Source organism: Anopheles ziemanni, chromosome X (assembly GCF_943734765.1).
Source record: "Anopheles ziemanni chromosome X, idAnoZiCoDA_A2_x.2, whole genome shotgun sequence".
NCBI classification, from domain to species: domain Eukaryota; kingdom Metazoa; phylum Arthropoda; class Insecta; order Diptera; family Culicidae; genus Anopheles; species Anopheles ziemanni.
In genome coordinates, this window is record NC_080707.1 from 11,938,923 (window position 1) to 11,962,949 (window position 24,027).

General features: G+C 48.3%; 4 protein-coding genes across 4 annotated transcripts; 3 read left to right on the forward strand and 1 right to left on the reverse strand.

The window, feature by feature from the left end:
• The first annotated feature begins 935 nt into the window (after positions 1 to 935).
• On the forward strand, positions 936 to 5,905 carry LOC131291250 (protein toll). The gene is made up of 3 exons (XM_058320437.1): positions 936 to 2,296; positions 2,363 to 3,968; positions 5,146 to 5,905. Exons 1-3 carry the CDS (start codon positions 1,020 to 1,022, stop codon positions 5,797 to 5,799), a joined length of 3,537 nt encoding a protein of 1,178 aa, XP_058176420.1. The 5' UTR covers positions 936 to 1,019; the 3' UTR covers positions 5,800 to 5,905.
• Positions 5,906 to 11,536: 5,631 nt separating this feature from the next.
• On the forward strand, positions 11,537 to 14,492 carry LOC131291072 (protein toll-like). Its single transcript, XM_058320261.1, has 3 exons — positions 11,537 to 12,288; positions 12,454 to 13,885; positions 13,962 to 14,492. The coding sequence occupies exons 1-3, from the start codon at positions 11,543 to 11,545 to the stop codon at positions 14,487 to 14,489; spliced, it is 2,706 nt and encodes a 901-aa protein (XP_058176244.1). The 5' UTR covers positions 11,537 to 11,542; the 3' UTR covers positions 14,490 to 14,492.
• Positions 14,493 to 15,122: 630 nt separating this feature from the next.
• LOC131291073 (cation-independent mannose-6-phosphate receptor) lies at positions 15,123 to 20,511 on the reverse strand. The gene is made up of 4 exons (XM_058320262.1): positions 20,371 to 20,511; positions 17,062 to 19,003; positions 16,925 to 16,986; positions 15,123 to 15,167 (listed from the first exon to the last, which is right to left on the reverse strand). The coding sequence occupies exons 1-4, from the start codon at positions 20,509 to 20,511 to the stop codon at positions 15,123 to 15,125; spliced, it is 2,190 nt and encodes a 729-aa protein (XP_058176245.1).
• Positions 20,512 to 22,361: 1,850 nt separating this feature from the next.
• LOC131290349 (glycosaminoglycan xylosylkinase homolog) lies at positions 22,362 to 24,027 on the forward strand. Its single transcript, XM_058319499.1, has 4 exons — positions 22,362 to 22,796; positions 22,872 to 23,229; positions 23,296 to 23,701; positions 23,812 to 24,027. Exons 1-4 carry the CDS (start codon positions 22,434 to 22,436, stop codon positions 24,011 to 24,013), a joined length of 1,329 nt encoding a protein of 442 aa, XP_058175482.1. The 5' UTR covers positions 22,362 to 22,433; the 3' UTR covers positions 24,014 to 24,027.

Sequence of the window (24,027 nt, forward strand, 5' to 3'; positions counted from 1 at the left end):
GATATTTAAATATGAATACAAAATAGTTCAAACAAGAGCAACCAACTAACAGACAGTAAAGACATTCTGTTTTATTGGAAAGAAATCCAACGTACGGACTTGCTGGACGCTTGGAAGAACTCGTTACCGCTCGCTCGTCAAAGACCCACCGCCTTCGAACAGGAGTGAGGCGCTTTTGCTTCTCAAATGTCCGACGGATGGCCATCGAACCGAAGCTGCGGCACGTACTTGGGAAATGGCGTAAGTTAAAAAGAACAAGGCATTAAGAGCAAGCGCTTAAGCGAAGCACTCCTACCGCCTCTGCCTAATGCTTGCAGCAAAAGCCCGGGGGTTGGGGGAGAAGAAATCAGAGTGACCGTACAGGAACACTAACTTTGAATTAACCGTTAGCTGTAAACGACCGTAATACTAGCCACGTACTCGTCAAGAGGGTAAAGACGCTCTCGGACGGAACGGACCAGAACCAACCCGGCCAGAAACGGGATTGGGAATCTATTACTCAGCGGAGTAAAGTCTGATCAGCACAATATGTGGACCTACAAGTTGATTTCTACTAAAATCAGGTTCTTTTTCAATTGTAAACATTATAAGGAACATTTCCAAAATAACGGTGCTGAAGAGTAAACGTAGAAACTAACCTCTTCAAGTTACATCCACCTCAAACGATTGCAAAACTATTAAAAGAAAGTTTAATTTGTAGCGAATTGAGCGCGTTAAATTATGTATGCAATATGCCTACTGCATCGCACCATTAAAATGCACAGATTGTTCTTCCGTTCATGCTCCAGTTCCCAATTGTCTCGATGTGTATGCTAACTACTCTACTGTGTTCCTATATTTTCAGTCATAACTACGGCATCGAAAACTCCAAGCCACACGCAACGGACGGAATGAGTTGGATATAGTCAGGCTGACATTTTGCAAGATATCGCTTCGTGAGCAAAGCAAAGCAGGGAGATATACGATATACGATAGCCGGATATACAGCTACAACGAAGAGGAGTACCACCTGTTAAGCAATGGTTGTCCGGAGTGGGTCACCTCGGCCGGCGGGGCTTCGAGGGCCCGTGAATATCTGCATGGTGGTGGTGGTGGTACTATTGATGCTAGAGGCTCATGTTGGTGATTGCTTCCTGACGAACTACCGTGGCATTAGTGCGGACGGGTTCAGTATCTGCCCGTCGGACATGCGCAACTGCTCGTGCAAGTCGTACACGGGTTCGGAGAGCGAGATCGACTGCCCAGAGACGGACCCGACGATACAGCTGCGCATTGAACCGCGACAGTACGCGGAGCTCAAGTGCCAGCGCAACCGGAGGTACGAGTTCGATCAGATCCCTCAGCTGGCGATTGGTGCGACGAAGCGGCTGACGATCGACGACTGTCCGTTTCCGCGCCATCAGTCCATTCTGCAGTTCGTGTCGTTCCTGGGCACGGCTCAGGTGAAGCTGCTGTGGCTGAAGAACAATGCAAACCACGAGCAGAGCGCGTCACTCGTGAGGCACCATTTCGAGGGTCTGGAGAGTCTCGACCGGCTCGCGATCAGCAACGCCAAGCTGGCCGACATCCGCGCCGATCTGTTCGAGCACCTGCCCAACCTGACGTGGCTGGATATGCGCGACAACATCTTCCAGCTGCCGGCCACCATCTTCGACACTCTGCCACGGTTGCGCATTCTCGAGCTCAGCTTCAACAGCATGGAGGTGCTCGATCCGCGGCTGCTGCGCAACCTATCAAACCTACGGCTACTAACACTCTGGCATAACAAACTGCGCAGCATCAGCCGTGAAGCGTTCGAAGGTGTTCCGCTGCTGGAGCGGCTCGATATTTCCGCGAACCAGCTGGAAACGCTGCCCAGTGATCTGTTTGCGCCGCTTACCAAGCTCTCCGAGCTGGCGCTAGGGTTCAACCACTTCCGGACGCTTCCGCAGGGACTCTTCCGCACGAACAAGGAGCTGCGGAAGCTCAAGCTAGCCTTTCAGCGTGTCGAGCTTGATACACTACCGCACGATCTGCTCCAGCAGCTTCCTGCGCTGGAGCAGGTGATCCTGGAACGCAACGGGCTCACCAGTCTGCCGGGGACACTGTTGTACGGCTCAGCGAACGTTACCGAACTGAATCTGGCCGGTAATCGACTACGGGAGCTGCCGGAGGATCTGTTACGCGATCAGCGTAGCCTACGGGAGCTGAAGCTGCAAAACAACCAACTCGTCTCGCTACCGGACGGGCTGCTGAGGAACACGGAGGAACTGCGCTCACTACATCTGTCACACAATCAACTAGAGCGACTGTCAGGGTTAGTATACCACAGTGGTGCTCCATAGATTGGACTATGTTACTGATGATTTTCTTTTACTTTTAGTTCCATACTGCGCGCTCTGAACAAGCTTGAAGAGCTCTACCTGGACCACAACCAACTACAAACGATCGACCAGCGTGCGTTCCAGAGCACTGGTGCACTCCACACACTGCACCTGCAGTCAAACCAGCTCTCGTTTGAAACGTTTACTGCCCTACCCAAGCTCGAGACGACAATTGACGCAGCGGCAGCAGCCATTGAAGCGGCTGCCAGCGCTGGCACATCCGACGAGTTTGGTATTTTCGTACAGGACGGTACACCATTCCAGTACATGCATGCGCTGCGTGAGCTAGATCTGTCGGACAACTTCCTCACAAGCGTACCGCGCGACCTGCTGGTTAATACGCACGAGCTGCAGCGGCTCAATCTGACCCGCAACAACATCACCAGCCTCACGTACTCGAGTCTACAGTTCCTGGCGCAGGACATCACGGTCGACCTGCGGCACAACAGCATCTTCGAGATCGACCTGGCCGACATGGAACGCTTGGCACGGCTGGAGACGAGCGATCCGAGCCGCGGCGATGAAGCTGACAGAAGCACCAAGGCACGCATACTGCTCAACGACAACCCACTGAACTGCAATTGCATCGTGTACGCGTTCGCCCGCTATATGCAGCGCCGATTGAACAGCAGCTCGCTGTACGAGCGCGTCGAGCTGGTGGCTGACACGTTGGCCTGCGAGGGCCCGGAGCACCTGCACGGTATGCTGATCCGGGACGTGCCTACCCGGGAGTTGCTGTGCGAGCTGGACAGCCCAACGACCGCCATCCGCCACTGCCCCGACGGTTGCAGCTGTCTCATACGCCCAGCCGACTCGGGGGTTATCGTGAACTGCAACAGCCTAGGGTTGAACCACGTACCTTCCCTCCCGCGGCCAACCTCGTTCGGCTATCGGTTCATCGAGCTGCACGTCGAGAACAACAACATAAGCAGTCTGCCCAGCACGGGCCAAGGCGCCGGTGGCTGGAACGATGTGCACGAGCTGTACGCGTCCAACAACTCCATCGACAAGCTGCGGCTCGATCAACTACCGGCCGGTCTGCGCGTCCTTGATCTCACCCGCAACAAGCTGACCGGCTTGGACGGAACCGTCACCGAGGCGCTGACGAACCGCGCCGACAAGCTGCTGGCGCTACGGCTCGCACACAACGACTGGACCTGCCAGTGTGAGGCATCGCAGTTTCTCACCTTCGCCCACGCCAACGCACGCAGCATCGACGACTTTGGCCGGCTGCAGTGCGCCGACGGCCGCCAGCTCGACCAGACGACCCTCGGCGACCTTTGCACCGACCGTACCGGCTCGATCGTACTGGCGTGCGTCCTCATCTCGATCGTCGCCTGTCTGCTCGCCCTGCTCTCCTTCGTCTACTACACGTACCATCTCGAGCTGAAGGTGTGGCTGTTCAAGCACGGCATCTGCCTATGGCTGGTGGCTGAGGAGGAGCTCGACCGGGACAAGCTGTACGACGCCTTCGTATCGTACTCGCACAAAGACGAGGCGTTCATCACCGAGCACCTGGTCCCGACGCTCGAGCGCCCTCCGATGAACTTCCGCATCTGTTGGCACGTACGTGACTGGACACCGGGTGAAATGATCTCCTCACAGGTACGTCTATAACGTTTGTTCAATCAAGTTTATGATCCTTGCAACCACAACGTTATCAACTCGTGCCAGAATACCTACGTTGTGCTACTCTTTAAATAGTTCTCGATAAATATCCATCTCATGTTGTCGTTATTTGATATTACATTTAAAAATTCAGGACTATATGGCATTCACACCTTTTTGAAGTTCATGAAAGTATTTTGTTATGAGTTTGATATGTGGATTTCTATTTGTTGTCTCCATTGGACGATAAATGTGTTACAATAAGGTATTGCCAAACCCCCATAAACATTATAATTTCTACCAATACAATGCACGAAATTCCTATAAACGCACCACCATATTGATACTGCTGTGCTTACTGTTGATGAAAGAAGTTTTGTATTAGTTTTTAAAGTAACCACATTTTGCAATAAAATGAGAACTCTCAATAAAGTAGGACATCCCTATGAACACACCATAAAATATTTCAAATTAACTTGACAATCACCTTAAAATATCTACACCAAGTTTGTGTGATATTTTTTAAAGTGTTTGGAAAAATTACTTGGCGTACAATTGGCCAAGATGTGCATCATGGGTATTCTTCTCTGATGGCCACTTGGAGCTCTCGAATCATTCTAAACTGCATCTCTGATGTAAAATCGTCTGACCATTTGTTCATGCATCGCGTTAGCAGTAACTTAACTAAAAATGATTTCCACAAATTGCGCAACGAAAATATTCATTAGAAAAACAAACACAGAGGGCAAATGAACTTAAAAAAAATATATAAAACTCCTGTCGTCAAGATTAGATTAGGCATTAAAAGAAATGGTGGTGCGTTTACAGGAATTTTGCGCAGTGTTTGTGCAGTTCTTAAACTTTTCAACATTTCATACAGATTACAATGTGTTTTCGAACATATTCAAGCTTTTAATCCGCTTCTCGAAAGTCTTGACACCAAAAGTAGGAAATGACGTACAACAACTCCAAAATAAACACGAGTGATTACATACTTGTAAAACATTGAAATGGATCTAATCCAAACTTCAAATTGCTCAAATTTTCCTCGTTAATTGAACAAGCAACATTACTTCAATAAAGTTGCGACTTCAAAACTAAATATCTTGTTATATAAGGTTTGTTATTGTGCCTTTACTAATTGTATCTTCTTATTTTGCTTTTTCTCTGACAGATATCGAGCTCGGTCGAGCAATCCCGGCGCACCATTATCGTACTGTCCAGCAACTTTCTGGAATCGCTCTGGGGCCAGCTGGAGTTCCGCACGGCGCACCTGCAGTCGATGGCGGAACGGCGCAACCGGCTCATCATCGTGATCTACGGCGACATCGGCAACATCGACGACCTCGAGCCGGAGCTGCGCGCATATCTGCACACGAACACCTACGTCCGGTGGGGCGACCCGTGGTTCTGGGACAAGGTACGCTTCGCCATGCCGCATCCGCCGAAGGTGCGAGGGGGGGCCGGCGGCGGCGGCGGAAGTGGAGCGAACGTCGTCAAGTCCGGTGTCAGCACCGCCGGCGGTCTGTTCATGAAGCAACTGCAGCCATCCGCCAACTCTACCGTCGACGATAAGCTCGAACTTATCAAACCGCAGAGCACGATGGTACCGGCGACGCCGCCCGCACTCACCACACCCCCGACCGAGCCGAACGGTGCGATTCCGGCCACCCCGAACGGGTCGGTGGGTCCGTTCATCATCAGCAACGGTCTCAGCAACGGCACACCGACGCATCGGATCGTTTCGCCACCCTACCGCACCATCAACGGTGGCCATATCAACGGAGCGTTCATGATCAACACCAACGCGAAGCAGAGCGATGTTTAATAAAGGGCGAGCAATTCATCATCAAGCAACCATCGAACATCAACGTCAGCCAGTAGTTCATCTAACCAAATCAATCATCTCAGCAAGAACCAAGCGTGAAAATCTGAGACCCGGACGACCCGGAACGTCCTTTGGGATGTGAGTCAAAAGCAGATCAGATCAAAGAACGGCGAACGGATAAACGTAACCACCTAGATAGACGAATAGTGTCCTAGCACTCAAACAAACGAACAGACTGATTAAGCGAAAACTCATTCGCGCGAAGTATCCTGCGTAATCCTACCTTTCAGGAGGATCGAGGAAAGATCTATATGAGATTAAGCTACCGTAAGGCAATCGATAGAGTAACACTGCGCAGTGCTCTCTACTACCAACCCATCGCGTGGTACAGGACTGCATCGAGTAGAACATTGATCTTGGGGGCATGTGATTGTGAAAGCGTTAGAATCGAGCTCTCTCCAACACAAGGACCCCAACGACGCCACAGTCGGTTCTTTCTAGTTTGCGAATTTATGTGTTTTGATCCAGGATAGTCGGAACCCCTTCGCTCACCCGGACTTTCTTTTGCCGGTCGTTTTTAATTTAAATTTTCCACTATGCTAGCGTGTAAGAAACTACTCAACACAAAGAAACCAATGGTAGCAAGCAAGCGGGGCAGATTAACGTTTAAGCGTAAACTCCAAAGCATCCCTCTCTCCCCCTGGCGTGCCCATTTTATCCTCCTTCTCGCACATTTTGATAATGGCTAACTGTGACAAAAAAAAAACAAAAAACCAGACGAGTGTGGATTCGATGGGCTTATCATATTAGTTGGTTTGGTGCGAGTTGAACAAGGGGGCGTTGAAGGCTTGCGCCAAACGGGTTTAAGAATGTTGCATAGGGGGGAGGTGGGGGGGATCTAATTTTAACACTTGCATGCCCTATTCGTACTTAAAAATTAAATTTTTGCGTTTGAATGTGAGATCCTCTTCTTCCGAACAACATAAACCGGCGTGAATGTTTAGGATCTAATGGTGCACGAGTTATAACTTAGTACCTTTTTTTTAATGTTTGAGGTTTTGAGACGATGTAAAAAACAATAGGCAAAAACAGGCAGCTTGGATTTATTTTCCGTTTATAAAATGTAAGGTTTACGCCACTGAATGCGTATCGAGGAGGAAGAGAGAGAGAGAGACGAGAGGAAGATAACTATATTTTAGATTATAACCAACATAAGAAACAGTACGTAGTAAGTACAATAATATACGCAATCGTGTCAAAAAAAAACCCATGAAGCATGGTGTTGTGTTTGCCTGGTTTTTGTGCAGAAAGATTTAATCTTGTGGTTTTTTTTGTCCGCTTCCGCGTTTGGAGAGTGACCAGAGGCGCAAGATGCAGATGTTAAGTTTTTCAACCGCTTTCGCTATCAGCTATGTTTCTTCTAGGGTTTTGTTTTGATTTGCCTGCCTGTAGAACCAGCCTCACCGGGTACGAAACGACCCAATATTGCTGAAGTACAAACGGCGTGGAAAACCCGAGATAAGACCCCGACACCGAGGCATAATGCGTCGAACAACAAAGTCAAACCCATCACGTACGACACTTCTTGAGATGTTGGTGTTTCATCAGGAAGAACTTTTACCTATTCCTGGGAATTACGTCTCACCGTTGCCTGCGACTTTCGCCGTTGCCTGGTAGGTAAAAAGAGAGACGGCACACGATGGATACTGCATGGAGATACTTAAAATTATTATTTACTACCACTTGCTTCCGTTAGATTGGCATCGAACGTTACTCAACGTGATCGGGTCCGCTTCGTTCGTGACTCTCAGCCAACCGTTCCCGAGATTGTCTAGATATACTCATGGCGCCATATGCCGTGCAACAACGTTACAGCGCTCCAACAATCGGCATGCATTCTGATGAGCTATTAACACGTCCAGGCAGCAACGGCCAAGCCGACGCAGTTGAGAGAGCTTCAGTACGAATCAAGGTCAGCAAAATCACCAACCGCAAGGCAAACGAAGGAAAAGCCTTTCAAAGTAACGATACGCAAACCGATCGAGCACGCCCGAGACCATCATCTTAAGAAGAGGATTTTCCGGTTTTGGTTGACGCTACGCCAGCGCGTTGCTGTCGTAAAGCTATCGTTTACGACTTGGATCAGAAATAACCCTGCTCAGCCTGTTTTGTTTATCGAACCAACCCGCCGGGGACTGGGGCAAACCTGTTTCTGGGGTAAAATTCAACCCGCTTCCAGGTGCCAGTACGAATCGTGTTCATTTTGTTCTAAAAACATTAGAAAAACCCTAACAACTAATTCCTTTTCCGAAGTTAAAAGTATACAAGGAATACTTTTCGTGTTGCTAAATAAAATACTTTCATTTCATTGCACAAACCTTAACTGTAATATTAAATAAAAAAACAAACATTCTAAAGGATAATTGTAGTTACACTTTAGAACCTCAATACGCATTAATCAACGACCTATAATCCGAAGGAGATAATGGATTATTTTACTACGTCTTGCTACAGCGTTGCAATGTTGTTTTTAGAACGAGATTAACACATAAGGTTCCACATTTAAACAAATCTGCTCACACGGGTTTAAAGTCACTGGCGGCTTGAGCCTTTAATTAATTTATCGAGAAACTCTGATTAGCAAAGTTGTACCTCCGCGTGCCACTCTGATATTTACATAAATAGTTGCAGTGCACTTGCGGTTGCGGATTGCTAGATAATATTTATGAATGCCCGTAAGGCATTCAGGCGTCCAGTGTGTACAATAAAACTGCATTCATCGAAACGCTCCTATGGTAATCATCTATGAAGCGGCTGACGTTGTTGCTACTCAACGCAAAATTGATGGATTGCCTCTGGAGCATAAAACTGCAATTACCATGCAACAAAAATTACAACTGCACGTAATGGTTCAACCATTCTGGTTCTGCTTCTCTTCCTCCTTTCTCCCTCTCTCTCTCTCTCTCTCTATCTATATCTTTCTAATGCCGAACGTATGAGTCATTCAACATAGCCGTAGCATAGATTACCCGTTTGTTGGGAAATTGTCGTAAATTGACTTTGGAGACGTTACGTCCCCCGAAGACGTATTGACCGCAACCATCCGTGAGTGTGTGTGTGTGTGTCCGTTTGTGATGGAAGGGCACAACTACCTGCCACGAGTCAAAGTCGCGTGCAGACCACATCGAGAGAGGCGACATGTATTCCGGTCTGCTACCCCTGGCGGGGAAAATCGATTGCTTCCACATTGCCCCTCTCCCTCCACGCTTGCCTTTCCTCCGGCCCGCAGCAATGCACCCGGATCTGGTGCACGGTTCTTCTTGGAAGCGAAGGGCAAGCATCTAAAAACAAAAAAAAACACAACAGCACCGCCGACGAAGGGAATCTTTGGCGGGCTGGGGAATTCAGAGCGCGCGCACACACGCGCTATGCTGCATGGTGTATGCGGCTCGTACACACAGCCATCGCGTAGTAGCAGGGCGCTGGTCCGGACGTCGGTTACGTACCACGGGCGCCAGAAAGCTGCTTTGCCAGTCAGTTCGCCATCGCGTGCATTGCTGGATGGACGCACTTCTAGCGCAGCGCGATCGTTTCGATTCGAAAAATCCCCACCCATCCCGTCACGCCTGGTAGTGGTGTGTTTCGTTAGCTGGTGTTGTGTGAGCAAGTCCGAACCCGCGAACCATCGCCAGCCAGCAAAGACGAACACGATCACATCGCACGGCGCAAGAGCAGCGCCGATAGTCTTACCCAACGAACGGCGATCGGCCGCCATCGGCCGTGTGACAGATGTAGGCAGCCTCACGCCACGGAGCTGCGCCTCGGTGGACCATTAGCCCCAATACGCCGCAGCGCATGATTCAGATTAGTGAGGTGCGATCGATAGAGCATAGTGTGCGCTGGAGAACCCGTGAGGTCGTGCGGGCATCTTGCGGTCGCATTGACGTATGGGAAAATCCCGTCCTATCAATCCGGTAGATTGTGTTTATACCCGTCGTCCGCCGCACGTTGCTTTGTTTGCCTCGCTCGCGTGTGTATTTCCGTTGCCAAGTGGTGACGCGCACGGCACCGTCATCACCCTCTAATAGAGATCAGCGCCAAAAGCGCATACGGCAGTCAGCTGAAAAGGTAGGTCAAACGAGTGTGTAGTATTGTCCAGTGCATTCGAAAGTCAATCCGAACACCGCCATTCGCAATTCAATCTGTGTCTGCCCCATCAGCACCGATCAACCTTTCGCTCGTGCAAAATTCCGTGCCTAGCATACGGCAAAACCGGTTCCTGTGACGTTGTAGACTTGATGTCGTGTGTGTCGTCTTTACCGCTGGTGCTGTGGTAATATCATTCCGCCACACATTGGCTCGATCTACCGAAAATCGAAAAAGGTCGTCTCGTCACAGAGGCACCGATCGGATGTGCGTAATTCTAAAGCACACACACACGCGGTGCGTGCGGGTGGTGGTGTTACATCTACCATCGGTGCCCAGCGAAGCGTAAACAACGGCCGCGAGTTCGCGAACCCTGCCGCCATTTTCCTCGATCAACTCAAATACCCCGCACCCACACACGGAGACGAGGATGCTGCCTCTGTGTTCGATCTTCACCGCTTTTTTCTTGTGCACTGCTGTTAATGTGTCGCTCTTATCAGGGTTCGGGAACGGATTTCATACGGTCTCCACAATACGGCGAAATCCACACCACAAAGCAAGAAGTTCAGCTCACTGTTAATGATTTGAAGGATGATTTCACTAGAGTAAACCAAAGTTTGATCATATTTTTTTTAAATCCTTGAAATGTGAAGTAATTAAATCATTTGGAAATATAAGATATGTTCAAGATAGAAAAATACAAGCTAGCAAGTGTTCAATTATCAAATATATCCCATACACAAGCACCGCGAACAAGTGTATACTAGGTTTCATAAAAATACCAAAAGGGTCCTGGTTTGTAGAACTGTATTCTACCTTTGAAACATCAGAACATAAGAATTTGTTTAATTCTCACTGCCAACTTATCAATTGTTTTTCAACATGGTCTTGTAATTTAAGTGGAAATGTTTTTACTGTAAATTCTCCGACACCGACTGCTAGGAACTATTTGCTAAATAAATTAAATTAACCTAAACCATACTTAGTAGCACTCGATTTAAGAATTGGTTGCAAGCGTTTTAAGAATTGGTTGCAATTTTATAGTATTATTATTATGGAGGAAAGTTGCCGACTCCTGGCGAATGGGGTTTCTCCACTGACATGCTTCCAACAAGCTGTTTAGGAATCAGTTTGCGATAACCCTTGCAGTCAGCCGGTGATAGTAAAAGAGTAAATAAAAGAAGATTAAAATCTGTTCTACACTGAATTACAAAATTGAGATCTATAATGAATATTCGTTTAGCAAATTTTTTTTTTCTTCTTTTTCTAGGCACAACAAATCATCGAATCGATGTGGATACTATTAAATATTAGAACAAGACTTAACACAAGCCAAGCATCGTAGATTTTCTGGGACGCATCGCAGTTTAACATCAAGTTACCAGACAGCACCATGGTTGTAGGAGTGTGGCAGGTCTGCCTGCCACTTCTTGCGTTGATGGCATTGCTGGCGCAGGGGAGCGTCATTTGTCCACAAGAGTGCTACGAATGTAGCCCTACAAAGGTAGAATGTCCGAGGTTTACCCTCGAGGTAAAGTTAATCAAAACCAGGAAGCACCTGCTTGTGCGCTGCAAAAGTGGGTACAGCTTCACGGACATGGTGCCGAATAGTTTAAAGGATCTGGATTTTTACGACCAGCTGACATTAGCGAAATGTCCCATTCCCGAGAATCGCTCGCTAACAGACACGCTCTCTATGCTGGGCCCTCTCACCCACCTGAAGGATTTGTACTTCGTGGAAAACTTAGACAGTGCCCCACTGGAACCAGTGCTTTTCGAGGGGCTCGATTCGTTGGAAATTCTTTTGCTGAAGAACGTCACCCAGCACCCGATCGTGGCGTCCGATCTGTTTAAGCACATACCACACCTCAAGTGGCTTGATCTGCGGCTGTACGATGGAGCGACCCTTCCGGCAGATTTGCTCCGTCCGCTCCAAGCCTTGACAACGCTCGAGTATCAGCAGAACGCGCACGTAAAGGAACTAGCGCCCGGCTTTTTCTCCAATCTACCGCAGCTCAACAAATTTGTCATCTACAGCAATGGGCTGACAAGGCTGGAACGTTTCGTGGGTTTACCTAACCTGAAACAGCTATCCATGCGCAGCAACCAATTGGAACAGCTCCCGGCGGACATGTTCACCGAGGTGCCCCAGCTAACTGAGCTGGACTTGCGACAAAATCGTCTCACATCACTACCCGATAACCTATTGGCTGGGCTTACGCAGCTGGAAACGCTCGATCTGTCCCTCAACGGACTTCTACACCTGCCGGACACGCTACTGAAAGACCAACGCCACCTAAGATACCTCAACCTGGGCTACAACCGGCTGACCAGCCTGAACGAGTAAGACTTTTCCATTCATTCCTTAGCCAATTTCAATTCATTCCTTTACCAGTTCCTCTCCGGGAACAAAGATTACGCGGATAAATGGGCGTTTACATTTTTGAAAGCTCACGTCAGCACGCGATAATAAGGTGTTTTTTCTTCTATGTTTTTTTCGCCTTTTAGCAAAGTGTTTGAAAATCTGAAAGCACTTAACACGCTGCACCTCGAATACAATCGGCTGCGAATAATCGAGAAGAATGCATTCATGGCGCATGGCCAAACGCTGTCCGAGCTGGACCTGAGCCACAACAACCTTTCCTTCGGCGACAACGTTATGTACGAAAATGGTATAGCCCTGGTGGGTTGGTATACACCGATATTGAACCTGGAAAAGATCACCATCCTGAATCTGTCCCATAACGCCATTGGGAAGCTTTTCAAAGGTTTCGACGATTACATGGCCGACCTGCACACCGTTGATCTGTCGCACAACGCCATCGAGAGCTTGGACTTCGCCCAACTCAGTTTCAGTGCAAACGTTGCATGGCTTAACCTGGCAAACAATCGGATCCGAAGCGTGAAAGTTTCCGACGTGTCCACGAAAAAGTTTCCCAAGCAGATCATCCTAAACAACAACCCCATTCGATGTGACTGCAATGTGCACGCGTTGCTGGCATTCTTGAAGAAAGAACCACGGTTCGTAGTGAACGAGTTGAGGTGCGATGAACCAACGGTGCTCCAGCGGACGAAGGTGAGCGACGTGCCACCGCTGGCACTGACGTGCGATTATACCGAAAGCAGCTGTCCGTCCGAGTGCGACTGCCAGATCCGACCGGAGGATCGTGTGCTGCTGGTGGACTGCTCTGCACGCAACCTAACCACGGTGCCGACGCTGCACCCACCGAAGGACAACAAATACCGTGTCGTTGATCTGCGGCTGCAGGATAACCTGCTCGATGCACTCCCCGACACAACCGCGGTGTCGGCATGGGAGACGGTGTATCGACTGAATGTCAGCAACAACCGGCTGGATGCACTGGAGACTAGCAATCTACCGTTCCAGCTGGAGATGCTCGACGTGAGCGGCAATCGACTGCGGGCTTTCGGAGACGGAGTCGCGCAGCAGCTGAAGCTTCTGCGAAACGTTCATCTGAAAGCCAATCCCTGGGAGTGTGCGTGCGGCGCGGAGCTGCTCAATTTCGTTCAAGCGAACTCCACTCGCATCACCGACTTCGAGGCGATGCAGTGCGAAAGCGGCCAGAACATCACCATGAACCTGCAGAACGAACTGTGCGACAACCAGTGGAAAGCGGTTGCTGCGATCTGCGGGATCGTGGCGGTGTTCTTTGCCATTGCGGTGGTGCTTGTATCGTTCGGTTACCGCTACCAGCACGAGGTGAAGGTGTGGCTGTTCACGCACAACTGGCTCCAGTGGCTGACGAGCGAGGAGGAGCTCGACAAGGACAAGGTGTACGACGCGTTCGTGTCCTACTCGCACAAGGATGAGGACTTCATAACCGAGCACCTGGTGCCGAAGCTCGAGAACGCACCGATGAACTTCCGGGTCTGCTGGCACGTGCGGGACTTTATGCCGGGCGAGATGATATCCACCCAGGTAAGGGCAAAACAGGGGCGAACATTAGCGAATGTAAACGAATGAATATTAATCGACCTCGCCTCTTGCTTCACAGATCACCAAAGCGGTGGAAGAATCGCGGCGCACCATCATCGTGCTTTCCACAAACTATCTCGAATCGGTCTGGGGCCAGATGGAATTCAAAACCGCCTACCTGCAGTCGATCGAGGACAAGCGCAACCGGGTGATAGCCATCGTCTACGACGACATCGGCAACGTGGAAGACCTCGACCCGGAGCTGCGCGCGTACCTCCGGACGAACACCTACGTCCGGTGGGGTGACCCATGGTTCTGGGACAAGCTGCGCTACGCCATGCCGCATCCGGGCCGCGTCAAGGGTAGGCAGATCAACAACAACATGCGTATGGCCACGATGGACAAACTGGAACTGATCAAAACTCTCCAAAACGGTAGAGCTCCAGCTGGAGATGGGGACGCTTCCCCGACACAGGAAAGCACTCCACCCATCGAGCACGTCGTAAAGGAAATCGATGGCCCGCTGGCCAAGCTCTACGCATCGACGCCGGCGACGCCCGTCTTCACGATCAGCAACACCAAGCTAGACCTACACGCTCCCGAGTGACTCCCTGGCCTGCTTCACACGGAGCGGCACTGCTCGTACCAAGGCGACTGAATCACAATGAACAGGAACTTTCAGAAAGCAACGAAACACAATGAAAATGTAGGAAATCTCCGGTACATCACAGTACCCAACAGGAAATCTCAGTGCGTACTTTTCCTACTTTTGAAAGGAATGATATACGCAGTTTTAGTCATAACAGTGCCTTCGCTTATATCGCCCCCCTTAGTGTAATAACATGTTGTTTTGCAATGGGTGACCAGATTATTATATAAGTCCAATGATATGTCAGAACAAAAACGAAAAACATTTCAATTGCTTACAAATACCTTTAAAACTACTCTAGACTTTTGGATCGTGTTCAACGTACGATACACGACGCGCTCGCTAAAACTGGTACTCTACAAAACAACACTTCTATACGGTGCAACCAACAGCTTCCATTATTCTGTAGAAAGCCTTTCCTGATACATTGAAAAATATTCAAATTCACGAGGTACAAAAGAAAAAACAGCATTAGATAAACGCGAAAACCAGAAGCCGCGAAACACTGAGAAAGGCTAGGTTTGCTAAGGTCAACATGTCTGACCATGTGATTGTTACTATGTTATTGACCGATCAGTGGAATTTGGGCAATCAGCGTGCCGTTTTAAACCACTTGACGACACTTCTTAATCCACGCTGCGTCCATAGAAATAAAGAGAACATCCACATGATAGTTGATGCGGATGGTAAAGGGATGATATACTCAGTTTTAGTCATGAGAATATTAAGAATGCCTTCGCTTGTGTCGCTACTTCTATGCAAGAACGTTATGTTTTGCAATGGAAGACCAGAATACGCTATGTCATAGGTTAGCTAGCAGAACAAAATGAAGCATATCAAATACCGCTCTTACTACTCTAGACTATTATCACGTGTACAAGATATGAATACAATACGCTTCTTTTTATATTTTCGATTATTCTGTTAACCGAACTTCCATAGATCTGATTAACTCAATCATAAAAAAATTAAATTTATAAGGCACAGAAGAGAAAACAGTTTAGACACACGCGTTAAACGCGTCAAGCAATGTCGAGAAATAAAAGCTTGTCTGTGCAACAAAATAGTCGGATACATTTGTGATTTATACAAAGTGTTTGACCCGTCAGCGGTTCTAGCGACACTTTGGCACTCCTTTTTGCCATTTCGAACCATTTTACCACATTTCGCCATACTTCATCGTCCAACAAAAAAAAGAGTTAACGCGCGATTTGTTTACTTTTGCAGTTAGAGTACTTATATAAGTTTCTCACATGAGAGAGAGAGAGCTACCTCCGTACACCCAAGTCCAGATAATAATTAAAAACAAGAAATAGTCCAGAAAAGTTTGGCAAGGAATTGTGTACATTTATAGAATTAGAAAAGGGTTATGGATCGAGGGATCGAATTATTACTGTTAACTTCTGCTAACAGACGTTAGATGTTGTTTTGTTAATGTTGTTTTTCAGAAGGTCATGGGAACAAATTTGTTAGACGGAGGAAGGAAACTTGATGATGCATCAGGAATGAAACGAACTGTTCCGCCAGCATTTGCATTGAAAAGAAACGAGGCGCCTACCCTCAGTACAATAATACTGGGCGGATGCAAGTATGACAACATCCTGCCAGGCTCAGCAGAGCGATAGTGCTATATTGACCGTTTTATCGTATTGACGAATAAATATAGTTAATAAATATATTTTGATGTGTTTTATAAACTATTTTTGTTTGCTTTCCACCGACAATCTAATGGTAACAAATAGGAAAATTGTGAGAACAGTGTAAAAGATCCTTTGTTTTAAATAGAATAGTCACCCAATTCCATCGTGAAGCAAAACTTTACCAAAACAACAGTTCCCCATGAAACTATGTTACAATACTTTGTTTGCCAGATGGGCAACAGTCGTGAAACGGTAATCGCTTATATGATAAAGGAGCGATAATGTTTTTTTTAAATAGTACAAATAACGTTCATATGCCTTCAATGTTGTACTTCATTTAAAATCGTTTCCCCCAAGTTTCTCGTGCATGTGAAAATGTAAGCGTGCCTTAAGATAAAAAAGTAAATGAAACTGCTTATCGTTGCTGGCCTGCTGATTTCAATACTTACAGAGCAGACGGGAAATAACAGGCATGGCTGTGACTCTACCGATACTTTTCAACTTATCAAGCTACTTTCAAACAAAGAATAAATGAGTAAAAATGACGAATGGCATAGACTTATCATTTGCCTCAATGGCTTGATAAAATGAGTTACCGTTACCAAAATAGTTTGTTCTTGAATTTGAGTCATTGGTGGTGGAAAAAATATGATCAAAGAAGATGCATGACACCACCTCACCTTCAGGGTTTATGAATTTGACGTAACTTAAACGGTTTAGCTGCAACATTGAAGGTAATATACCGTTACTTACCGCAGTTCGTTCCGGTGACTTATTTTCCCCGCACGTGATCGTGATGTTGTAGTAACGTTTGCCTGAAACATATGGTGAGATAGAACGCCGATCAGTGTTACGGATGTTAATGCGATTGTGCCCGCCCCACCGTTTACCTCCCGAATCGCGGCAACTCGTTGCGTCCTGGTCGCTGAAGTGTACATCGAGCGCGTCCGGCGTTCGCCCATCGATGGACGCCACCGGGCTCCGTTCGCACAGGTCGCCCATTTCGGTACCGACGAACACGTCGTTCATGTTCGCCCAGACGGCGGTGGTCGGGTTGTAGAAGCTGCAATTCTTGGGTTCAAAGCGAATGTCCGTCGGTGAAGCAGGCGGCGTCGGTGGTGGAGGTGTTGGAGTGGTGTTGTGCGTCGGGCCGCAGATCACGGACGTGGGCCAGTCGAAGCGATAGTGGCATTCGTTGGCGATCTCGACCAAATGCGGCTCGCCCGCTCCGGCGGATGGCACACAGCGGAAGGTGATGCTGGTGGAGAGGTTGGTGTGCGGATCGTGACGGCACGGTTCACCGTGGAAGTATTTCAGCAGCACGGTGTCACCGACCACGACGGGTTGCACCTCCGGGTAGCCGAGCGTCGTTTCGTTGCGCTGCGTTTGCCCGTCAAAGATGGTCTCGCAGGCGGCCGCCCCGCCCCGGCAGCTTAGGCCGTACTGTGGTACGAGCGGGCGGCACACGTTGATGAAGTAGCGGTGCGTGTTCGGGATGCCCGGCCCCAGATGCGCCTCGTAGTTGCCGTCGGAGCGCACCAGCGGGCTAAGGTCTATGAACTGGTCCGGTGAGGAGGCATTGTAAGCGCCGCAATCGAGCTGTCCGAGGCACGCGTAGCTGGTCACGAAGTGCACCACCAGCAGGCAGTCGCTGTCCTCGGCCACCACGACCAGCGGCTGCGAGCGTGTCCTGTCGCAGATAAACTCGATGCGCGTCTCCCAGTGGGTCCCATTCGCCGTGCAACCCGCCCCGGACCGGTACTGCAGGTAGGGGTTCTTGTCGAAATGCAGCTCGTCGTTCAGCAGTCCCAGCGAGGTCGTTTGCGTGCCATTGCCTGGGTGTGTCTCGCAGGCACCCCACGACGGATCGCAGCGGTAACCGAGCGACGGAGCGTTGCACACGGCCAGCTCGTACGTGTGATTGTTCCCGGCCGCCGTCACCGGGTAGGTGCGGTTCGCCAGCGGGCTCAGATCGACCAGCTTGTTGAGGGCACAGGAGCGGGTCACGTTCCGGCACGCCAGCTCCGTGCTCCACTCGAACTCGTGCGTGCAGTTCTTCTGGCCGAGATATTTCACCACGTCCGGGCTTGAACCGCACCGGAACACGATCCGCGACTCGCCCCCACACCCCTGCTCTGATCCCGACCGCATGCGCATCTCCAGCACGCCCTGCGCATTCAGCGTTGGGTTCGCGACGGCCTGGCCAAAGTCACGGTACCGGCGCGCGCGAACCGGTTCGGTTGCATTCACAAAACATACGCTACTGCCGGGCGGACACATCGCCTCGTGGCTGTAGTGGACCGGCTTGCACACGGACAGGATGAACTTGGAGCCGTTGGCGAGGTGCACCTCGTGGTTTTCGCGCCCCAGCTCCAGCAGACTGTACTCGTACGTGCCGTCCTGCACCGTGCAGTTGTTGTTGCGCACCGGGTCCGGCAACGGCAGGCAAGCGAGTGGCGTGTCCCAGAAGATGAAGTACCGGCAGCTGCCGGGTGCGTACGGCACCACCCGCAGCTCGTCCGGATTGTGCTCGTACCGGCAGATCAGTATGATCTCCAGCGAGTGGACGCTACCGGTCGTGCCACACGGCGCACCCTCGAACCGGAACTGGATGCGGCCCTCGTCGAACAGCAACGCCGGCTGCCGACCCAGCGACACATTGCCACCCGCCTGCTTCAAAAAGGCCTCCGAGTCGTCGCACACGTTGAAGAAGAACCGCTCGGGATTCTCCTCATCCGACATGACGTGGTGCTGCAGGTCGGAGCTCAGCGAGCTAAAATCGAACGTATGGTTGTACAGCGGCTCGCGAACCGTGCACTTCGTTCCGTTCAGCTTCCGGTGGGCCATCGCGAAAAGAAAAAGAAAACATAAAAACATAAGTTTAGTCATCAGCACAATCAGCACCATTTGCTTGTGGACAACAACGAAGGCTTCCTTTGACGGGCACTATTTGAAAATGCAACAAAACATTACCGGAAATCTATGCAAAACGATCAACATTTAGTTCTTTGCTAATTGAAGTGCGCTAAACGAGACCAATGGAATTACGATAGGAATGAAAATGAGACATAATTAGCAAAAAGATTAATAAACATTTAATTTTGCGATAAGGCCAAATTTAAATTAGAACCAATTTAGAATAGAAAAGCAGCGGGCTATTTTCACAGAAATCGTGTTGAAACATGTTCTGGTTTTCGTAATTTCACTATACATACACATCAAATGTAATATGCTGGAATAGTGAACGATCACAATCGATGCAGCTTTCGTGAAACCAATAAAAAAGAGCAAGCGTGAGATTATATGCAAACTCAATGTTTTGCAACAATGTATAAAAACATGGTATAGTGGGTAAAAAATTAAATCAACGATAATTTATTCGAAGTTAAAATTAAATGTGCAGCTGCGTTCGTGCGAGTCCCATGAATAAATTAGTTCGAACAAAGAAAATCGTCTGCACCAGTTTGCAAGTAACAATACCAAAGTATCGCGGTCGATGAGTGTTCACAAAACATACCCACACACAAAGTCAATAAGACCAGCTAGATAAGAACCTCCAGGAGGAGAAAAGAAAAAAAAGTCGTTAAGGCGCTTCGGAAAGTTTTGTGGCTTATCAATAATGCTATCAAAATGCTATCGCTGCCAGAGAATTGGCTGTAATCCGTGAGGTGACGTTGAAAACAAACACATGACTCACGAATGGAAACGACCGGCGACTGGACCGAAGGGAAAATAAGTTAAAGAGGTCTTAAATAATTGTTTTAAGTGAAATTTTAGATGGAACGTAATGTGTTACAAAGTTTAACTAATTTGAATTTTCTGAACCTTTCCCTTTCTACAATGTTGCGTGCAATATGTTGTGATTTCCTGAAGGCAAACAGAACCAAATGTATTATTGTCTAGAAAGCTCGAGAATATCTGTTTCTTGTCTAAAATATAGGAAAATATGTTCGATTTAAATGGCAGCCATTTCTCGGTGTTTTAAGATTATCCATCTGTTTCCCGAGCGGTTGTTGTTGATGGTCGCAACACGATAGTCGTAATGGTGGGTGTTTATAGATGTCTTTAGGCATGGGAAGTAGGCATCCCATGGATGCACATAAAAGCCCGCATAGTTGATAGCATTTCGGTTGATAGGTACGTCATACTTGGATGTTTTAGTGGTCCACTAATTACCGCCGCAGAGACGTCGCACCTACCTTCAATGGCTCGTAGCCGCCCGGAGCCTCAGCTGCCTCGGCCGACAGCAGCCACGACGCGCACAGGAACACGAGGCCAATCGAATAGCGGTGCCTTTTGGAAGATATTTTGAATTCCGGCCTCCGTTGTTCCGGCGCCATTGCACCACATGGTGCACCCATTGTTGTGTGGAAATTACCCGGCACAACAAAGTATCTACGTATGGCGTTCAACTGTTTCCACCACCTTAAGGAACCGCACGTTGCACTCTTTGGTGTTTTTTTGTAACGGAAAACTTCGTCACAACACTTAAATTTGGCTGATAAATCCTAGGGCTTCTTTCTTCACTCAAACACGGACAGACACACACGGGTACACGACGCACGCACGCACGCACTGATGTGCACCGAATTAGGACACGGTGGCGCGGTCGTAGAATGCACTTTTCGTCTGTGCACTGGCTGTGTCTAGCGAGGCACAAGTTTCGAAACAATTTCGTTCCCCAAACGCCGCAATGAGGGGTGACACTACGGCGCGGTCCAGCAAGGTACGTCCCCGGTAGGAATGATAATGTTTATTTCTTATCACAACAAACACACGGCCACAGGGCGCTGAAAAAAGAAACGAGTGTGTTTTTCCACCGTGTCCAACACACACCTGTCGAAATACGATGGGAAGAGGTGTGCCGCGGACGGAAGGAGGGGTGGGTGACACGACTGGTCACAAGGATGTGGCGTCGTTTCTTTGACGGTGTACTTTGTCTGCCGTATTTTCAGCTTGATTTCTGCAATCTAAATTCGATGCGTGCCAGCCGCTGGCTCGGGAGGTTTTCGCGAATCCTGCGACAATGTGACGCACGGTGTGCAACGCACCTACACCAGCACATACCGAGTGCGCGCGCTAAACGAAACTCCGCGCCAGTCGGGAAGGGCAACCGTCACATCAAATTAGCCCTTTGGAGCGTACAGCGGAGCAGGTTGGGCGAACAACACAGCAGTCGCGCCTCGAATAAGACGGTTGCGTGCAACCGTTTGCAGGTTAGTCAGCTGGACGGGTCGACCGTACAAGTAAACAGTGTGCGCCCGGCCTTTCTTTCGCCTTGACTTTTATCGATGGTGCGACGAGGAAACTATGGATGCTTATCACGCTGCGAAACTGCCACCCTTGAAGCACCATGAACTATAAGCTGTGACTCGACAGCTCAACCGACGACGGGACTATTATTCACCGACAATTCGTCTGAAAACGGGAAGGTGAGCAACGTTAAACTGCGATGTTTACATTTTGCCTTTAGCCTAGTTGCCCGAGTTTGTATGTGTAGCTGTCGAAGGCGCGTGCGTCGTACCTGTTGGGGCAACGGATTTCGTATTGGGGTTTTCTTAAGGGTGAAATCTGCATTATATTACAGCTACGTATTGACTTCCTGCAATTTGCAGTGCACCTTTGCCATCTGTGCATTGCGACCGTGCATATACAAAGCAACTGCTGTTGTAACAGCATTACCGGTTTGCCAAAAATCCACACTTATCATACGAGCACGAACAGTATGTTCACAACGAGCACCAAACCCCCGTCTATCTGCTCGGAAAATACTCCGGCTGCAATGTCTCATTTCTCCGGACATGTCATTTTTTATTTCGCAAAAATATCTTATAAAGAACGTAATACGCTTCATTGTTTATAAAAATCTGCAACTCCATGCCGAGCAGGCGGTTGACCAACATTGCTGTAACACAATAGGTTAAGCCAACAGGGTTGTTTGTTTCTGTCAAAGTGGAATCCATCGATGGATTATTTTCGAAGACGACCTTTTGATGTAAATTTAAATTATTGAAAAGCGTAGAAAATAAATTGAAATCATTTCATGAACCGTGCTTCACCCAACTTTGTCGAACTCACTTATGTACCCTACTAAAAAAGTTGACAATCGTTTACCACCGATGCCGTATGTCACAACCTGGAGCCCGTAAATCCATTGTGCATTGACATTTGTTGCAAAACACTTCGCACAGGGTGAGAGAAAAGGGTCGAATTTGGAACAGTGCTTACTAATCGTTTTAATTGTAAATTCAATGAAAGTCAGATGACGAAAACTAGTTTTTACAATATAATTCTTTTGTTATGTTTGACGTTTGTGATCTACTATAGTTTAAATGTATATTTCATCAATCACTTACAATCAACCACACCGCTAGATGATGGTGTTGTAGGCCATAGTAATGGCAAGCCAGGTTCCAATAAAGTGAAGCCATCGAAGGTGGCACAAAGCAGAGATTTGCCAGGCAATGCCCACTTAGTACAAAGTGCGATAATGCGCACGGCGGGAGTGCTGAAACCTGCTTTTAGAAATAGGAATCCAAAGTATGTCCAACTCAAACAGGAGCTGGTCGCCTGCGTCGAACCGAAACCGTACAATATCAGCACTATATGGAAAACGGCAAACTCGGTATGTATGTTCGCAATGCAGCAATTGCTGACACAGCAGATGCAATATTAAACTTTTCACTTGTCCACTTTGCAGTGGCCTAAAGCAAACGAGGTGGTCCCTGGAAACGAGAAATTGGTCGGGGCTGTGATAAATGCTATCGCAACCGAGCCGATACTGCGGATTAAGAATTCTCAGCGAGGGACCCAACTGAAGCTGGTGTTCGAGTTTGCCCAGTCGCAACACGTTCTTTTCAAACCGAAATGGTACAATCGTGAGGAGGTCATCAACGGGACGGTGTACTCCGGCAAGGATCGTCACAACTCCGAAATAGTCAGCTTCCATCTGGCCATGATCTTAAACCTTCGTTCGAGCCCGATCGTAGCGGGAAGAAGATTTTCACTTCGGGATCATGTCTCACGGACGGCTCCGGAGCTACAAATATCTATGCCGAGTATGTAAAGATAGTACTAAAGATAGCATTTTACTTGAATAACGTATTGCAAATATGTTTCCATAGTTGTAAATAATCGACAATGTATATACGGCGTGTGCTACTACTGTAACAGCGACGAAATGGTGTGTGACGACCCGGACAGCGGCCTGCTGGAGGGTGCCGTTTTATACACAATCCCTGGTAAAATCAACAAACTCCGATCCCCGTGGCAGCGAACCTACGACAATAGTGTGCTAGCTGCGTGGGAAAAGAACGACAACTACTGCTCGCTGGTTCGGAAGAAACTCACCCTCGAGGCACTGCTAGATCTGATTGATGCAGCACTGTTCGATTTTCTCATTCAAAACGGTGACCGACATCATTACGAAACGCGAGATGGTCGCCTGTTGTTGCTTGACAACGGGAAGGGATTCGGAAATCCGTACGTCGACCATATGGACATATTGGCGCCCTTATATCAGTGTTGTATGTAAGTAAATCTCCAAACTATATATTTGTTAACTAACCCGGGTAGTTGGTTGTATTGTTCAAAATTCACATCACATACAGTTCTTTCTAACCTCCTTTCGTTCTTTTCAGCGTTCGAAGGACAACATGGGAAAGACTACTCTTATTTTCCGGTGGAGCATTAACCGATACGCTTCGTGCAATGAACGAACTAGATTTGCTAAAGCCACTGCTAACCAAAGAACATTATGACGCGCTCGAACGGCGCCTCCTATACATTTATGGTACTGTTGAACTGTGCAAAGAGAAATATGGAACTAAATTGTTTAAATAACTTTATTTGCTAAA

Excerpts from the sequence above, each read along its gene's own strand:
- LOC131291250 (XM_058320437.1), top strand. The coding sequence starts at position 1,020 with ATGGTTGTCCGGAGTGGGTCACCTCGGCCGGCGGGGCTTCGAGGGCCC. Across the intron at positions 2,297-2,362 it reads CAACTAGAGCGACTGTCAGG|TTCCATACTGCGCGCTCTGA; the intron begins GTTAGTATACCA and ends TTTTACTTTTAG. Across the intron at positions 3,969-5,145 it reads GTGAAATGATCTCCTCACAG|ATATCGAGCTCGGTCGAGCA; the intron begins GTACGTCTATAA and ends TTTCTCTGACAG.
- LOC131291072 (XM_058320261.1), top strand. The coding sequence starts at position 11,543 with ATGGTGCCGAATAGTTTAAAGGATCTGGATTTTTACGACCAGCTGACA. Across the intron at positions 12,289-12,453 it reads CGGCTGACCAGCCTGAACGA|CAAAGTGTTTGAAAATCTGA; the intron begins GTAAGACTTTTC and ends TTCGCCTTTTAG. Across the intron at positions 13,886-13,961 it reads GCGAGATGATATCCACCCAG|ATCACCAAAGCGGTGGAAGA; the intron begins GTAAGGGCAAAA and ends CTTGCTTCACAG.
- LOC131291073 (XM_058320262.1), bottom strand. The coding sequence starts at position 20,511 with ATGGCGCCGGAACAACGGAGGCCGGAATTCAAAATATCTTCCAAAAGG. Across the intron at positions 19,004-20,370 it reads GCGGCTACGAGCCATTGAAG|CTGAACGGAACGAAGTGCAC; the intron begins GTAGGTGCGACG and ends GCCCACCGGAAG. Across the intron at positions 16,987-17,061 it reads GAGTTGCCGCGATTCGGGAG|GCAAACGTTACTACAACATC; the intron begins GTAAACGGTGGG and ends CATATGTTTCAG.
- LOC131290349 (XM_058319499.1), top strand. The coding sequence starts at position 22,434 with ATGACGAAAACTAGTTTTTACAATATAATTCTTTTGTTATGTTTGACG. Across the intron at positions 23,230-23,295 it reads GCTACAAATATCTATGCCGA|TTGTAAATAATCGACAATGT; the intron begins GTATGTAAAGAT and ends ATGTTTCCATAG. Across the intron at positions 23,702-23,811 it reads CCCTTATATCAGTGTTGTAT|CGTTCGAAGGACAACATGGG; the intron begins GTAAGTAAATCT and ends CGTTCTTTTCAG.